Below are 18,745 nucleotides of genomic sequence, written 5' to 3' on the forward strand. Positions count from 1 at the left end.
GGTGGAGTGGGGGCAGGGCCAGAGGCAGCGAGGAGGGGTGGCAGTGACGCGGCCCTTGGTTCAAGGCACTAGTCCTCATGTGGCCCTTGTGGTCATTTGAGTTTGAGACCCCTGCCCTATCTCCACACCAGGTCAGTCCTATGACTGGGTCTGGAACTAAGGTAGCTGAACTGGTCTTTACACCAGTTCTGCCCCTAGATGCTGTGTCACGTGCTGGCTCCCTGCCTGACCCACAGGGGGAACTTGTGGCTGCTGCAGCCTCGGTCGGGGCCCCTGGGGCAGGGAAGCGGCTGCACAGACTCAGACAGGGAGCCTGCCCCGCCTTGCCAGGAATAGCCATGAGCTCAAGCAGTGTATCCTCCCTGCCTCCAGGGGGCGGTGTGCAGGTCTCACCCTCTGAGCCCAATCTTGTTCTGCACAGGCAGCACCAAATCAGTCCCGCGGCGGCGACGCGGCCTGTGGTCTCGCTGCGCCTGCGCGCTAGGGAGAGCTGCACGGGCCGGGCGCTGTGTGCGGGCGGGGCTGGCGCTGCTCTCACCCTGGTAACAGCGGCCGCTGCGGAGCCGCCCCCGGCCCGGCACCATGCAGGGGGAGGACGCCAGATACCTCAAGAGGTACTGCCTGCCCGCCCCGTGCCGGGGGACTGAGTCAGGCCGGGGCAGCACCGGAGTGGGGTTCGGGGGGATGGGGTCTAGATGGGGGATGGGTGGTGTTAGGGGAGGAGGTATGGGGGATGGGTGGGGTCGGGGGATTGGGTCTAGATGGAGTTGGTGGGGAGGGTCGGGGGGATGGGGTCTAGATGGGGGATGGGTAGGAAGGACGGGTGGGGTTATGGGGGGAGGTTAGGTAGGATCGGGGGTGGATAGGGTTGGATAGAAGGGTTGGCTGGGGTTATGGGGGGTGTTCGGTTGGGTTTGGAGTGTATAGCTGGGTGTGCACTGTACGGGTGAGGTGTAAGATAAGGGGGGATGGCTGGGGATCACTGAGCAGGTGGGATGGGAGATTAGCGAGGTAGATAAAGGGAAGGTTATGGAGGGGAAGGGTGGATCTGAGGGATTGGATGGTTGGGCATATTGGGAGGGATGGAGTGATGGGTGGATGATTGTCTGCTGACACGATTGTTTAATTATGAAGCTGCCCTAGTTAGAGATTAGGATCCATCTAGTCCAGTATCCTTTCCTGTTACCAGCTTCTTCAGAGGAAAATGCAAGCAGCCCCAAGAACAGTTATAGAATATTTTGCCCATTGAGAAAGTTTCTTCTTAACCCTTGTCAGTTAGTGGCGGTTTACCCGATAAGCATGAGCCTTTATAATTTTTTCCTACCCTATGTAATTTTGGATTTTCTCATTATCCATAATTTTTAACCCTTCTGAGCTCCTGGTGATCTCCTCCCACCCCTACCCCCGTCCAGCTTATCTTCTGCACTGTTCAACAGCCTTTGCAGAGGTTTGATTGGATATGTTGGGACACCCCAGTCACATGCAGAGTTCTGTCACCCCCTTGTTGCTTAGATTGTTTACTTGCATATGTCAAATGACTAAGATCCTTGATTTTAAAATGCACTGAAAACTACCAATGATTTCTGATGACCATTGATTCTGCTGTGAAGATATGCTCATAGCTGAAAATTGAGTGGTCATCTGGTGTTAAAGTTGCAATGGCCATCTCAAAGTCAGGGCTGTCCTTACCCATAGGCAAAGTACACAGCTGCATAGGGTGCCAGGAAATTTGGGGCACCTGCATGCAGGTGTGTGCTGCTCCAGCCGGTGCTCCGGCCCTTCCCCAGGGCCTCCGCCCCAGCCCTGCCCCCACTCCCCTGAGGACTCCAGAAGTGGTTGGGCCTGCACTCACCAGTTCCCCCCAAGCCTGAGAGCCAGGGGAGCAGAGCAGGCTGGGTCTGGATCACTCCACTTCCTGCAGGAAGTGGCCAGCCCCCCTCCTGCCCATCCCCCACAGAGGCCTGGGGCCAGCTCCCCCTCCTGTGGAGGCCTGGGGTGGGGCCCCCCTCAGCCCCCACCGCAGAGGCCTGGGGCCAGCCCCCCACCTCTCCTCCCCACGGAGGCCTGGGGTGGGGCCGCACACAGCCCCCACTGTGGAGGCCTGGGGCCACTCCCATCTTCCCCCCACCCCCCGGGCACCAAAATAGCTAGGGACCGCGCTGTTCAAAGTATTAGCTATTTTAATGTGTATATTCTATGAAGACCACTTCTGTGATCTCGGAGGAATTTTTTTCCAGCATTTTCAGCAGCAGACTTTAAATTTTTGTGTTCTAGAGAAACTGCTGAAACAAACCCAGTGCCCTATTGTTTGGCATGGCTCTGGGCAGATGTGAAGCATAGCTCTCTGTTTTTTCCCTTGTCAGCCTCCATGCAGACTCCCACCCCAACATTCTGTCTGAGTCACTGTTGTAAGTTGTTAGTGTATGGGGGATCACAAGAATTTTTTGCCTTGTATATGCACAAAAATTGCACCAGTTTAACAAAATTAGATTTAAAAAGAATGGATTTAAACTGGAGTGAACCTCGATGTGGATGCTCTTAATTCAGTTGACACTAGAGCTAAATCGATGCAAATTTTGTGTGTAGACAAGACTTCCTCTTTTAAACCTTAATAGAGATTCTTGTCAATTTCAAGAACCAAGCAGACAAGTGAAGTGAAGGGACAGTATGGCATGGCTGTATCATACCAGCAACCTGGTTCAATCTTTGTCCTTCAAGCCTTGACGATCATCCAACATTGGATTTTTTTTTCAAGCAGATGAATGGCTGCAGAACTTAAGAATAGAAATGTTTCATTTATTTAAAAAACAAAAACATTTCCTTTGTGGCACTGGAGACCCATATATACTACATTTGTTCTAGGGGATAGTAAATGATAAGTGCAAAGAAATGTTCAGACTTATTTAGTGCTTTTTGGCTGTTATCTCAAAGCACATCTCCAAGTTTAGGCTTTGAAATGGGGACACTGAGTTACAGGTGAAAGAGCAACTTCCCTCGCAAGGATTGGGCCTATCTGCATGCAGGAGGAAGAAAATGGCCCCCAGGCCACAGAGGAGAGGCTACTCTAGTCTGATAGTAGAGCATAGCCTGTGACCCATTATGTGGTCCCCTCCCCTGGCGCAAAGAAAGAAAAGAAGAGGATCTCCACAGCAATAGGTCCCGTGCTCACCCATGCCTCCACCCTACATAGGGGCAGGTTCCATGAGGAAAAAACTTGAAGGCAGTGCTAAAACTCATTGTGGGCCAACTAATTTGGGCAGGCTTGCTCTGCAGCCTATTCATAAATATTATCAAGTTTGACAAAACAGTTTTTGACTCTGCATAGAATATTTAATTAGTTTCTCTGCATGTAAAACTGGTGGAAATGAATTTGGAAGAGAATAAAAAAACTGGCCACCTTTGACAGTCATCCTACTACGAAGGCCTTTATCCTTAAATTTTGTGTGATTGTGTAATTAAAGATTATATAGACATGCATGCAGTTAAGGCTTCCTGAGTAACCTTAAGAAATCTACTAGGTGGGCCTTATTACAAATTCCCTCTACCCTCCAAAAAGTAGACCTTGAGTGAAGCAATCTCACAAATTACAGTTCCTCTCCCAAACTCCTTCACTCAAGCCCTAATACCTTAAGGTGTTGAGCACCCTCAATTCCCATTGTTTATAACAGGAGCTGAGGATGCTTAGTCTCTCAAAAGATCAAGCTCACAGAGCTTTCCTGAAATAGCCTGTTACCGAAAATCTATAGATATAATGAAACAGGTTTGGACTTGCTTGATTTATATCTCATGGTGGTGGTGAATTGTAAAAATCAGCCAAGCCAAGTAACAAGCCATCAAAATCATCCTGAGACACTGAAGTTTCAGGCTCTGGAAAAATAAGTACTGTAGAGACCTGTGCCCCAGCAGAAGGGATTTGTGAACATCTTGGAGTTCTTCATTTTTTATTTTTATTTTTTGGGTAGTGCTTCAGTTTACTGTTTTGTCAACAAAACGTGGTAATGTAGACAAGGCCTAAGACAGTGGTCCCCAACCTTTCAGTGTGACGGGCGCTGGATGACTAGCCACTGAGGAGCACAGCCGCTGGACAAGCAGCTGTTGAGAAGGAGTAACACCAAGAGGCATTGCTGCCAAAATGCCACCTAGAAGCAGCATCCTCAAGAGGTGTCGCCACCTAAATGCTGCCGAGAAGCAGCGGCTTTTCGGCAGTGACACTTCTTGACATTGCCACTTCTCGGCTGCATTTCGGCGGCTGCTTGTCTGGTGGCCATGCTCCGCAGCAGCGGGGTGCTCCCTTGTCAGTAGGCGGGTGCACATAGATGCCCCGGCGGGCGCCATGGTGGGGACCACTGGCTTAAGACATGTCTTATCCTATCAGCAGGATCTGTGAGAAAAGATTCCTTTAGAGAGAGATGAGTAATTGCTAATGGCATCAGTCTCTGGGGAAGCTGAGGATTAAGAATGCAGACTTTCAAAAAACGGGCATATTTAGAAAATTAAATGCCTTTTCGGATCCTCTGACTTCTATATGAGGCCTATCTTTCTGATTCGGTGATTGATCTGTCATGGGTTGGATCACAGAAACCCCGCTGGAAGCTGCCAACTGATGTGCCAAGACTACCTCTGCTCCTGTTTTCCCTGCCTTCTCAGGACTCCAGCACCCTGTCTTGCTGAGCCAGACACTCCAGTCTGCTCCAACAAAGACTCAGGGTCTGAATTACTTGCCTCAAAGCTGCAGGTTTACCTGAAAGCAGCTCACAGAAGTATGCTTGTCTTTAGCACTCAGATGCCCAACTCCCAATGGAGTTTAAACCCAAATAAATCCATGTTACCTTGTATAAAGCTTATGCAGGCTAAACTCATAAATTGTTCACCCTCTATAACACTGATAGAGAGAGATGCACAGTTGTTTGCTCCCCCAGGTATTAATACATACTCTGAGTTAATTAATAAGTAAAAAGTGAGGGTGGATTTGATTTAAATCAAATTGATTTAAATCACTAGTCAGGAAGACTCGATTTGATCATGGATTTCTACATAAAAGTGCATTCTTGTTGGTTATTATAACCTTAATACATATTCTTCACAACTCAGAGATAGGTGTAGGTTTCATTTTTAGAAAGGACACACTATACATTTTTAAAGTGATTTATTTTGAAAACTTTTCAGATGAATTTTTTACAGCTATATCAGAAAATGAATGATTGTTTGGTCATTTCATTTACCAAAGGTAATGGAAGGAGATAGTTCACCTCCCAGTGGCTTCATAAATATCTCCAATTCAACAGGTTAATCATTAATATTTGGAGGATTTTCTTGCCATGCTGTATTAGGAGGAGAACATCACCAGACAGGCATTTCAATTGTTTTATTTAACTAAAACAACAACATTATGTATTCTGGATTTTCTTTCTTCAACAGCAAACATATAATATTTTAACAAAACAAGCCTATGAATTTTTGAAGTTAGTTAAATATTCAAGTTTTTAAAGTCAGGATTGTTTTTGCTAAAATAGTTTTAAAATAAAATAGTTAAATGAAATTTAAAAAACAAAAAACAAAAATTAAATCAACTATGTCAGCCAGAAACATGAGAAACTTAAAATATTGGCTTCTGCAGCTAACTCAGTCGTCTGCACCTTCATTTTCCTCTTTGTTCATAATCTGGAAAAGAAAAACAAGCTTTCCTGTTTTTTCAGGTCTCAAACGATTTCTCAGTTTGGAATGAATTAGTCCAAAGGACGACAATATTCTTTCTACATCGGCAGAAGAAGAGACTGCTGTTAAAAGTGAGATTATCACTTCAACAGTGCCTGAATTCAAGTGCTTAAGTGACTCCTACTAGTTCACTGGTGTAACTTTCTTTAAAACATCATCAGCAAACATATATTTCTTGAATGGTTCACCCTTAGCTCTGAAGTTTATTATAGTTGGCATTATGGAGGGTTGATTGCTGGATGTCCATGTCATAGCCAACTGCTCTTCTTCAGCAGTTAAGATTTGGCCCTGGTACCGAGTATTGAGAATATTTGCAAGAAGATGAGCTGGAGAGAGTGCTTGTCCCATTCGTGTTTTTAATGCTTGTAATTTGACTCTGCCACTGCATATTTCTCTTTTTAAGATCTCACTCAGTTCCTTCCAAATTTCAACAGCGTCAGCAATAAAACCTATTTAAATAAAATAAAATAATACATAGCTTTTATTTTATTTAAATAGGTTATTTCCTACATTTTGTTCAAGGCTACAGAAGTAGGCTTCAGGGTAATCAGCATGTGTTCAACATTTCTCTTAAACCCAATGTTCAGAACTTTGGATGTGACAGTGCCATCTATTTGTTCACAGTTTTGTTCACAAACTGGCATCAGATTAGGCCAGTTCTTGATATAGTGCTCAAAACAGTCCACTAGTGAGTTCCATTGCATGTCTTGTAGGAAAGTTAGCTTGGTTCCTCCAACGTTTTTCAAAGCAGTTGCTGCAAAGTGGTTGTTATGGAAGTATTTCAACATTAGCCTTTATTTCTGGAACGCTGAAGTCTTTGGCTTGGAGGTGCATCAAATGAGCACTGCAACTGTATGTTATTAGCTTGGGACTCTCTTCATTCTCTTCTAAATAATTTCTTCTCATCTTGGATATATTTGTAGCATTGTCTGTGACCAAGCTGCATGCTGGACTTTTGAATTTTTTTTCACAGTTTGTTATAGCTTTTACTGCTACTTCTTGTAAGTATTGTGCTGTGTGTGCATTTCCTGCTATATCAATTGTTTCTGTAAGGAAGACATTCCCTTCTTCTGTTGTCACACAAGCACATACAACAGGATCATTGTGGACATTGCTCCACCCATCAAGACTCAGGTTAACAATTTTACCTTCTAGACCTTTTGCACACTGCTCAATTTCTCTTCATACACTTTATCCAGCAATTTGCCTGCGACATCTGCTCTGTTGGGTGGACTGTATGACTGAACCATGTTAATGAAGTATGGGTTCTCAATCATACAGTAAGGAGCATTTGTTGCATAAACAAACTAGGCAATTTTTTCCGTCAATTACCTCTTTTTGTAATCTGCTGGTTCTTATCACAAACTTATTTATGGTGGTTTCTGGATGATGGAGATTTTTTTTTTCTGTTCACTATAGCTGATATACTGTGGCTGTGTGATATACATGATGTGACTGAAACATTATTATTGGCAGATAACTCTGAAACTATAGAAAATGATGGTGATCTTGAAGGGGATAGTCTTAAGAATCCTGTATGTTGAGGTGGATGCTCCTCAACAAAATAAGTTAATCTAGTTATTTAATTATTATTACCACACTGCTCATTTGGTATTACTCATTGCATTCATTGATGCTCAGTACTACTTTAAAGGTGAAATTGTAAAAGGGAGATCTGCCTATTTCAACTATTTCATTTTAGATGCAGTTGTGATAAAAAAAAAAAGTAGTTCCATAGAGTAATAACTATATTTTTTGCTCAAACATGAGAATTCAAGAATAGTCCAGAACGAATACAGGCAGTCCTTAAGAAAGAAATATGAAATAAAAAACGTTACCAACCCGAAGATCCTGCATGTTCAGACATGTTCCTTTCATTGTCTTCAACAGTTTCCTCCTGAGAAGGAACATTTCTCATGATATTGTTTCATTTGGGCAACCAGACCTTGCATTTCTTTGTTGCACTGTTTGCATTTTGCACGCATGCCCGTCTTACCCACAGGTAGAGAAACTTCATTAAATATTCCCAAACTGGATCTCTTTTACGGCCTGCTGTCATTATAAGTTTTTTTTCTTCTAGTGAGAGAATGGTATGGTAGATCTCAAATCTATGAAGGCTACTCTCAGAAAGACCTCAAGACTTCTGGAATATGCTGCTCAAACAGTTTCACTTTTGTTTCTGTTGCCTCTCTCTCCCTTCTCACATTTATCTCCAGACTTCTTCTCATTGTCTAGATCTATTCCGCCCCCAACAATCTGCTATTCATTGAACTTTTTGAAATGTTGTACTTTTAGAGAGAGGTAAGGGATTGACTCTGTGTACACAAATTTGCAGAGGGATAATAGGGTTGAGGTCTATTATTTCTCACCTCTATATATTATGTATTTATTTAAAAACATTTTTGCTGTTAACAAGCATGTTATATTTGGAGTCACAAATCAACGGTTTGAGAACTGCAAAACTAAACATCTCTGATGGTATCTTCTCGATTGAGCACTGAGTCCCATTGGGTAGACAGAAAGATTAATCTAAATAATCTATTCAGAAGCCCCTGGAACCCCATAAAATTGTGTCCCTAATCCATGAACTATTGGAACTTATTTACAAAACTTTTTTTAAAGATTACATGAATATATTGTTTCTCACTATAGAATTAGAATTTATAATCTCTGTTCCATGATGAGATATCTTTGAGCTGTAATGTATCTTAATTAAAACGATCTTTAGATAGGATTTTTCCTCAAAAAGCATTTTATCAAAAAATCTGATTTAAATAAAAAAGAAATCAAATTATTTAGTTATTTATTTATTTTTAAAAAATCATTGATTTTTATCCACTCTGGCACATACTAGAACCGATAGACATAGAGGTGCCTCTTATGCTAAGATTCTTGTGTAAATTGAAGGAATGTGGGAGAGACCATGTGCTAATACAAAGAGGACCAAGGCTGGGTTTATGCTATATAGGTAAAATCTGTCTTGTAATACAAACTACTTGATCAGAGATGTCCAATTCGCATTGACCTGTTTTCCCAGTTATTTCTTGGGCTTCTCATTTAGTCGGTGGTGAATTTGTTTTTATGCCTTGTAGGAAGGTGAAAGGAGGTAACATAGATGTTCACCCTTCCGAAAAGGCCCTTATTGTTCATTATGAAGTGGAAGCAACCATTCTCGGAGAAATGGGGGACCCCATGTTGGGGGAGCGAAAGGAGTGTCAAAAAATGTAAGTTTTTTGGGGTTATTTCTTAAAGTTAAAATGTCCTGGAATTCTAGGCTATGGGTTCTTAAAATTAGTGTTCTATTGTATTACTTCCTTTGTTACTGAAACTTTTTCGAACTTCAGAACGTTTTATTAAATTAGTATTAAGTCTGGGAATAGCATATACGCATAGTTGTTTGCAGTGGTGTTGTAGCATATATTCATTGTAATATTACATTTTAGTTCTTATATAGTGTTTTCCATCTGCACTTATATAGAGTTTTCCATCTCAAGGTACTTCATAAAGGAAAATAATTATCATTCTCCCCATCTTACCTATGGGGAAGCTGAGGCATGGAGAAGTGAAGTTACTTTCTCATGGTCACATAGTGGTCAGTGGCATAGCTTGGGTTAAAATCCAGATCTTCTGAAGCCTACTCTGGTTCTCTATCCATTGGGATACACTGCCTGCCTTATTTGGAGTATGTGTATGTCCAGTTGATGTTAGCAATTTCATTATGTTATCTGCATTTTCTTTATACAGGGTACAGTTGTTGTGCCCTCTGTCGTTAAGGTTGCCTAAGCATTTCTGTTGTGAAAGGCCCTTTTCCAGTAACTTCCTCAGACTTTCACCTGGAAGGTGAAACTTTCCAGGTCTGGTTTTTGCTTGAGGGTGAATTTGTTGTTGTTGTTGTTGAAAGATCAAGCATATGTGTCTGAGTGCGAGGGCTCTTTTTTAAGAATAAGGAACAGGGAAAAAATAACCATTTCCATTGTATAAGAAAATATTACTGTTGTAGATTTTTTTGAACACACTAAAAATGTTTGGTTTGCAATGAATCCATAGTATTCCATCTAGGACTCAACAGAAATCCTTTTATTCCACCTCCTGGTCTGTGCTTACAGATACCTGCTCTTGCTTACTCTCTTGTCACTGGTATGATCTGTGATTTTTGAGTCCTTTATGGCAAAACAGACTTCTCTCTATGGCTGTCCTAATGCAGTGTGAGGAAGCTGCACAATCAATACTGACAGCAGATTTTATTTCTGAAAGGTATTTTTTCTCTGTTATACTCTGGGAGTTTCATATTAATAAAGGAAAGTTACCTTTAGATAACTTTTTTGGAAATAGACCAGTGACTCCTTATTTGCTGCTGTGTCTTGACTAGATAGGAGACATTTGCTAATACAGCCATCTCTAAAGCTGCTGTTTGACCAGCTGGTGAGAAATGGTCCTACCCTGTTAAGTCCATTTGACAGCCAATTGTTTGCTATTCTGAACTCCAGGGTGCCACTGCCTTCTGATCTCCGCTGTTCCAAACTGTAGCATGAGCATCAGATGTCTGTAGATCATCTCTGCCTTGACAAACTCATGACTATATATGTTTAAATTGAATCATTGAAGATGCAAAAATCTTATATCAACTGAGAAGAAAACGATCTGACCTGTGTCTTGCAGTATTCGGCTGAAGAGTCTTAATGCAAACACAGACGTTGCTTCCCTGGCTCGAAAGGTGGTGGAGGAATGCAAGCTCATTCACCCCTCCAAGCTAGCGGAAGTGGAGCAGCTGCTGTACTATCTGCAGAACCGCAGAGATTCCTCTTCCGGGAAAGGTAAGCAATAGAGAGAACGGGGAATAAGGAGCCGGAATGTAGCAGCTATAGCGATACTCTGTATTTTGGGGTTTCTAATTCAAATGCTACTTTCCCTGATACTCAGAAACCTGAGGAAAGAAGGAGAGTGTGTGTTTTATGCTGTACATGGAAGAATTGACAGAATCTTATGGGGGAAGAAGTTGTCATTTTGATGATCAAAGTACATTTTGAATTTTGATTAGTCAAACTTAATATTGATGTTTTCCTTTCAATTTTTGTGTCTCGATTTAAGTTTTCTGTTCTAAATGGTGATATGATTACTTCAGATAGTGTTTCAAAGATGACGATGGAATTATTTCCATGAAAATTACAACCTCTTCTCTTTTCTGTTACAACCAGTTAATAGGATAGATGCTTTCTAATGTCTTTTTCTGGAAGCTATGGTTCAGTGCCTGTTAAATTGCAGAGTCAAGAGGTTCTTTATAGTACCAGCAGTCCCCACTTTGTCTGCTGACAGGGCTGTACTATTACATCCTAGCTTTATTTAAGCCTCTGTTTAACACCTGGTTCAGCAGCCTTCAGTGCTGAGTCACTTCGAGATTTAATAATGTTAAAAGAATTCTAGCATTTTCAGCTTTGTCTCTTGGTAAGACACACAGAATGCAAAAATCCTGGAGAAATTTCCACGCAAGTCTTGGATTCAAAGCAGTTAATTGTTAGGGGTTTGCAGGCATATATCTACCAACCCATGTTCTGTAATAGAAGATATAAAAGTTTCCAATCCCCAACAATCTCCTGTGTGACTGCAAACCCAGATCTTTCATTATATAGGCACAAATATAGGTTAGGTTTTCTTAACTCTTTTCTGCTGTGTTCTTTTGTGGCCACTTCTTAGTAGAATGCATAGTTCTTAGTGCAAAAGCAAAAATACTGGGCTAGTGCTAGTTAGTTCATAGTTGTTTCTTTCTTGCTGTCTAAAGAAGACCTGAAATTACATTATTTTTAAATGGTACCTTTCTGCCTGTTGTATATATTAGAAATGTAGATCTTGTCTACTGGAAAATTCTGTAGGTGGGTGACCTGAGAATTGGTGCTTTATGACATCATGGATTCAAAGGAAGCAAAACCTGATTAATTGAGAGCAGAGCTGATTTTTTGTTCAGACGGTTTAAAACTCTTTTTTTCCTGTTGGTCCTATTACCAGGCATTTGAGTTAAATGCCTCGTAAACAATAGAAAGAGAGGTTTCAGAGTAGCAGGTATGTTAGTCTGTATCTGCAAAAAGAACAGGAGTACTTGTGGCACCTTAGAGACCAACAAATAGGAAGAAAAGTTTTTTTTGGATAAATATTCAATATCCCATCTCTTCAACTAAGGCTTGTGAGAATGCCTAGTCCTTTTCTCTGGCTCCTCCAATAGAGAATGGCAGCAAAAACCAGCCACTTGACATTAGATATGATATGCTATTATTAAGACCCTACCAAATTCCTGGCCACAAAAAATGCATCATGGGCCATGAAATCCAGTCTCTTGTGTGCTTTTACCCATACTATACACATTTCACAGGGGAGACCAGAGTTTCTCAAATTGGGGGTCTTGACCCAAAAGGGAGTTGCAGTATTGCCACCTTTACTTGTGCATTGCTGCCAGAGCTGGGGTGGACAGAGAGCAGCAACTGTTGGCCAGGTGCCCAGCTCTGAAGGCAGTGCCTTGCCAGCAGCAGCACAGAAGTAAGGGTGGCAATACCATACTATGCCATCCTTACTTCTGTACTGCTGCTGGTGGCAGCTCTGCCTTCAGTGGTGCAGAAGTAGGGGTAGCAGTACCACAACTCCCTTCCGTAATAACCTTTGACCCCATCCCCCTCCACAACTCCCTTTTGCGTCAGTATCTTTATAATTACAACACAGTGAAATTTCAGATTTAAATAGCTGAAACCATGAAATTGACCAAAATGACTCATGAATTTGATAGGGCCCTAGCTATGATTTAAAAAACAAACAAACAAGTAGCAAACTTTTCTTGAAACAAACCAACCTTCCCCTACCCCCCAAAACTCCCCCAAACCTTTCAGCCCTTTGTTATAAAGAAGCAGAACAGGCCCACATCCAATGTTTTACCATTTGTCAGTTACCTTTAATGTTTGGATGCTTTTCTTGTGTGTAGAATTATGGACTTGCCCACAGGGACTCCTGCCATACCACAGCATGAGCCAGAACACAAGATTTAAAAAGTACTCTTCTTGCTCCACAGAAATGTCTTTTTTTGACCAATATATTGCATGCTTGAGAGCTGATCACTCCATAAAAGGATGCAACATCCTTTATATGCAGGCCTTGATGAGAACGAAGCCATAGCCTCAAGGCCTTCCCCAGAGAAAGTCAGAAACTTACTATATCTGTATATCACAAACTTTTCCTGTCAGCAACAAAAATCCAGGAATGCTTTACTTTTAAATGTTTTGTCACTTCCACCCTTTACCATCATGCACACTTCACAGGAAATGCTGACTCAAGACTTACTTTACAAAGTCCTGATTAGACAAGTAGCCTACTGAAAGTAGTTGTTTTCTACCCTTGTGGCATATATACCAACAGAAAGTATGTACATCACTGTCAGTCTGATCTAAGCTTTCTAGTGGCCCTCGGCACAGAGGAAAATTGAATCCTGAAGGTCCAATCCTACATTATAGTGAGGGTATCCATGATTTTGTAATCATGGGATGATACTCTGTTCCAAGGCGCATAGATATATATATAAATAAAAGGGGGCTTAACTCTGAATTTTCCAGTTCTTATGCAGTTAAAAATGATAGGCTTCTAAAGATGGATTCATTACCAAAAAAACCCTCAAACTTTTTTTTTTTTTTTTTTTTTTAACTTGCAGTACATTATTCTGAGTGTCAAAAAGTCATGGCAAAATTATCTCCTTGGTTACTTCTTGCTCTGGTTACACTACAAAAACAACGTTTGAGCTTTGTTATATACTTACATTGTAAGCTCTTTGGGGTGGGGATCCTCTTTTTGTTCTATGTTTGGGGCTCCTAGATACTATGATAATACTGAATATGCTGTCGTCAGTGAATATGCACAACATTAATTAGAACCATGTCTTTTATCACTATAGAAAAGAAAGAGAAATCTAGTAAACCGAAAGATCCACCACCTTTTGAAGGAATGGAGGTAGGAATCTAAGCTAGAATTTAAAGAAAGCTAAATATGAATACCTTTAATCTTACAGAACTGTTTTATATTAAAAGGAAAAAATATAGATGCAAATCAGATGAGTAAAATATTGAAGAATTTTTTAATTGATTTAAAAAATATTAAATAATAAAATAAAAGTCCTCTCCATAAGTGGTAAAATTCTTGCACATTTGTCTTCGGGTTATTATACTTAGAGGGTCATATGAGTGAGATTCTGGAACATGGGGCTAGACACGACAAGGCTGCTACTTAGTCTCAGTTGTTTTTGTGATTAAATCTTGTGTGTTCTGCACAGTCAGTAGCAATGGTTCTGTACGTGGTGTTTGTTTTTTGTTGTTTACATCTTAAGACTTAGCTACGCACTCTTTTCTGCTTTGCTGCAAAGTAACATCATTTTTGTTGCATGTTGAGCGGGTTCCATTTTCTCTGTATCAAAGCCCAGCTATGTCTTTGATACTTTCAGATTGATGAAGTAGCCAATATCAATGACATGGATGAGTACATTGAGTTACTATATGAGGATATTCCTGATAAGGTGCGTGGCTCTGCCCTTATCTTACAACTCGCCAGGAACCCTGATAATTTGGAAGAATTGCTGCTCAATGGTAACTTGCAAATCCTCTCATAAAGTTATGCTGTTTTTTTACCATCTCTGTGGCACAATTTCTCTGCTCAGAGAGACTCTCACATCTTTCATTTGGGATGCGATGGGGTTTTAGTACTAAGACTATACTTTCAGGGATCATTTCTTTAGTTTGCTCTTAGAGCAAAATAGGGCCAGCACACAACATTTACTGTTTATATCTCAACAGTGCTGTAGCACCCAAAATGTGCTCGGTGCTGTGTATGTGGAGGGAGGAGGAGAACAGAGAGATAGTTATAGAGGAAGGCATTCCTTGCCCCAAATAGCATACCCTCTGTAAACACAGCCATTATATATGCAAGATCCGAGTTAAGGGTTCGTCGTGATGTTAGGTTGATGCTCTTTTTCACTTTCTTTTCCCTTGTTCCCTCTCCAGAAATGCCTTCTCTCCACTGGTGCATCAGCCAAACTGTTTCGCCATTGATGCCCCAGTGTGTCCTCTCCAACTGGCCCACCCCCATGTCATAAAATAGGATTAGTCTGAGAGACTGATGCAAAAAACATTAGGCAGTCAAATGGTGGCCATGTTAATAAAAGTATCTGAAGGCTGAGGTCACTCTGGTGGCAGGCGCCTCCATGGCCTCACCTGCTCCTTGTACTAATTGTCAGATCCTGCAGCCTGAAAGAAAGCAGTGAAAGGTGTGTGTAATCTGTTTAGTTCAAGCAAGTCAGAGGGAAAGAGGCACTACAGCCATTCATCTAAATCTTGTTTGTTTTTTTAAGAAACTGCCCTGGGTGCATTAGCCAGAGTGCTGAGAGAAGACTGGAAACAAAGTGTGGAACTTGCTACTAATATTATTTATATTTTTTTTTGCTTTTCAAGGTAAGTGCAAGAAGAGCTTGCTCTATCAGTTGCCCTGAGTTTTTAGTTATTTTCTGTGCTAGTATAGTTTGGAATTGCATCTTAAAGCACTTTTACTGAGAAATAGCACTACGTATGGGGAAACTGAGGCATAGAAAGTAAACTCACTGGGACATGAGCCTCAGCGGAGCCAGGATCACAGAACCCATGGTTTTTGAGTTCCAGCCCTGTCCCCTATCCCACTGGACTCTTTGGTGTCTTCCTTATCTCCCACATAACTCCCCCATCAATGAAAACAGTATTCAAAACTCAAGTATTCAATTGAAGTGTGAAATGTCCAGTTGTTAGTAATGTTACAGCTTCACTACATCTAGAATATTGGTGAAAAAGAAGTTATCGCATAGGTGGATTGTTACCTTCCCGCCCCTCTGCCTCTTTTTTTTTTGAGAGGGTGTCCTGGCTGAACCATTTTATAACATACAATCTAGAGCTGACTGGAAAATGGAATTTTCGTTCCAAGAGAAATTCTCACTTATCAGATTGTGTGTGTGTGTGTTCGTTCCAGATCTGAACAAAAAAATCAAAATTTCCTATGGATGAAAATTTCAAAAAGTTTTAGTTCACATCCATCAAATCATTTAGTTTAGATAGTATCATTTCGTTTTGACTTAGACATTTTGTTTTTTAGACATATTAAAATATGAACTATTAAAATTAAACAAAATAAATTGAAATGACAAAGTCAAAAAATGTTTTTTCTGTATCAAAATGAAATGAGTTGAATTGTTCCTATCAAAAGTTTCATCAAGATTGACATGTTCTCACAAAATGCTTCTAATTTGACAAAACGGCATTTTCCGATAAAAAACTGTTTCACTGAATTTTTTTTGGCTAGCTCTAATGAAAACCGGTCAGGTTGTGCAATTCTATGAAATCTTACTACCCTAGTTTTGAATTTCTCTCATACACTGCATATCTTTTTTTAACAGTTTTTCTCAGTTTCATGGACTAATCACACACTACAAAATTGGAGCTCTGTGTATGAACATCATAGATCATGAGCTGAAGAGACATGAGCTCTGGCAGGAGGAACTCACCAAGAAGAAGAAAGCTGATATCCTCTCTCTGTTCCTGGGCAACTTTTAGCTTTTCTAATTCCTAGTGATTGAAACGAACTATATGTGCAGTAACTCATGTCAATACAGAAGATGAGTAAGAGAGCACAAAATCTCGTTGCAGGACTAGAACAGATGAAAACCAAAAGTGATTGGGCTGGAGAAGGGATTGTTTTTTGTTTTTAAAAATGATTTTAACCTAAATGTTTTAATTTACCAGGAGTATGGCTTATATGGGACATTTTTACTACTAACAGAATCCTTAACACCATTAATTCCTAAGCCTGTTCATAGTGTGGACCACATTTTAATAGATACATTGTCCCATGGGCATCTTCTTATTCATTATTACACAGACCATGTAGTCCTGGCTGGTGATCAAATAATATCTGTGATTGATATTTGTCCCCACTCTGTAATTTCCCTGTGTCTTTTGCTCTATTACTATACAGTCCTTAACTCCAATTATTTACTTGATGAAGATCCTGAGAATCAAACCCTGAAAAAGGATTATGAGAAAACCTATAAAAAGTACCAGGGGCTGGTTGTCAAGCAGGAACAGCTGCTGCGAGGTATGAACTCCTAAAACATAAGCAACAGGCAAGGAGATCCTTGTCACAGCATGAAGGGTCAGGACTTGCTGAGAACTTTTAACTAGTGTGGAGGATGTTTACTAACAAGTTAGAAAAATAAAAATAGTCTTAATCTGCATACTTTGGCAGTGTTTTAAACATTATTTATGTAATTGGCCAATCTCAGAGAGAACTTTGGTATGTGTTTGCCAGAACACTGCATACTACTGGTGACGTTGCTGCTACCATTGAATAGTGCTGGAGTCTTGCAAGGAGCAGATCATCAGCTGGTGCAAACTATTATAGCTCCACTGACATCCACAAAGATGCCTGTTTATACAATCTGCAGATCTAGTACTTGAATATGTATATAAAGCAAATTGTATTTCTTTTCCATGCTACTTGTTCCTTTTGAGGTATCTCTTCAGAACACGCTAGATGGTTCCTAGCCCAGTTCAACCACTACAAGGAGTATCAATGGGCCCCTTTTTGGTATTGTCAGTACGGAAGCCCACCATCAAATGAGCCGAGGAGACTGACAAGCTTCTCACCTGTATGCATAATTCATTTATTAGGGATTGAGGATCACTGGCAGGGAGCATTGTGAAGGTGCCTGCATTGCTGCTGTACTATGTCTGTTCTGTGCATGGAATAGTGTTTTTTCCAAGATACTCAGTCTAGTGGTTTACACCTGCGCTAAGTTCACTTGTAAAAGGTGAAGTAATGATTTTTTAAAATGAGGTCTCTAATAATCTTACACTTTCATCATTTTAAAAATGAAGCTCTGTAGCGATCAGGGAAAATCTATGCTTACAGTACTCTAATCAGACAGTGTGAGTGCTGACGCAGTGTGTGTCCATGTAGCAGCCAGAAAACATGTCGAGGTCTGGCAGGCAGATGCAGATCTTCAAAAGAATTGGGAGAAAGATAAATGAAGAAAACACTGTCAAATTTTAAAAATTCGCATATTTCCAGAAACTTCTTAGCTTTTATTAGCAACATAGATAATTATTAAAACTTGAATAACTGCACCTTGTGTAGTTATTTACACCTGTCTAAAGTAATCAGAATGGTAACACTCTCTCCTACTGTGCTTATGTGTAAGGGTCCACACAAGGTTCAAAGCAGTGGAGAATTAGGCCCCTATTTTTATTTTCAGCATTAATGCTGTTCTTTGTTTTGTCTTATTTTTCTTATCTTGGACAATAAAAATAGCATAACCAACTAGTATTCAACAGTTTCTAGTTAATTTAACTTCAAATGCATTTCGCATTCTGCTGAAATTTTTGGACTGCAGTCACTGCAGGGGAATGTTTTATTTTTTTTAATAGTTTCCTTGGAATTAAAAAAAAAAAAAAGAAAAAGGTTGCTGATGGTCATAAGTTTTATAAAACTATATTTTCAAAACCTATATAAAATAATAAATGGATTCTAATTTTAATTTTCTTTTCTAAATGAGGATCAAAAGCATTCAACTTAGGCCTTGCTTAAAATTAGTGGGGTACATTTTGAAAATCCCACCCTAAACTTTGTAAACAATGTAGATGTAGATTGACATAGTCCCAGTATCTTTGACCTATTGGTATGATTGGTTTTGATGTTAGTTGCTCTTTATCTGCTGCTGAACCTCGCTGAGGACACACGCACAGAGCTGAAGATGAGGAACAAGAACATTGTCCACATGCTAGTGAAAGCACTGGATCGAGAGAACTTTGAGCTGCTTATTCTGGTGGTGTCTTTCCTGAAGAAACTTAGCATTTTTATGGAGAACAAAAATGACATGGTAGGTCTTGTTGCAATCTACAGAAATGCTATGGCAATTGTTCATTGGGTCAGAGAGGATTAGGGATTCCAATGAAAGTGAAATAAACCTCTTGCATCCCACCCCATTTTTAAA

General features: G+C 40.5%; 1 protein-coding gene across 4 annotated transcripts in view; it reads left to right on the top strand.

The window, feature by feature from the left end:
- Positions 1-502: 502 nt before the first annotated feature.
- Positions 503-18,745, top strand: part of KIFAP3 (kinesin associated protein 3) — a 157,671-nt gene continuing 139,428 nt past the window's right edge. For 3 of the 4 annotated variants that reach the window (XM_030572359.1, XM_030572361.1, XM_030572360.1), the window contains exons 1-9: positions 503-614; positions 8,808-8,939; positions 10,375-10,529; positions 13,637-13,692; positions 14,180-14,321; positions 15,083-15,182; positions 16,151-16,275; positions 16,750-16,848; positions 18,453-18,631. In XM_030572359.1, the coding sequence (XP_030428219.1) occupies positions 583-614; positions 8,808-8,939; positions 10,375-10,529; positions 13,637-13,692; positions 14,180-14,321; positions 15,083-15,182; positions 16,151-16,275; positions 16,750-16,848; positions 18,453-18,631 (1,020 nt within the window). In that variant the 5' untranslated portion in view covers positions 503-582. Of the gene's footprint in view, positions 615-5,696; positions 5,787-8,807; positions 8,940-10,374; positions 10,530-13,636; positions 13,693-14,179; positions 14,322-15,082; positions 15,183-16,150; positions 16,276-16,749; positions 16,849-18,452; positions 18,632-18,745 lie in introns of all 4 variants that reach the window. The other variant, XM_030572362.1, reaches the window with a different exon arrangement.

Source organism: Gopherus evgoodei, chromosome 8 (assembly GCF_007399415.2).
Source record: "Gopherus evgoodei ecotype Sinaloan lineage chromosome 8, rGopEvg1_v1.p, whole genome shotgun sequence".
NCBI lineage: Eukaryota > Metazoa > Chordata > Testudines > Testudinidae > Gopherus > Gopherus evgoodei.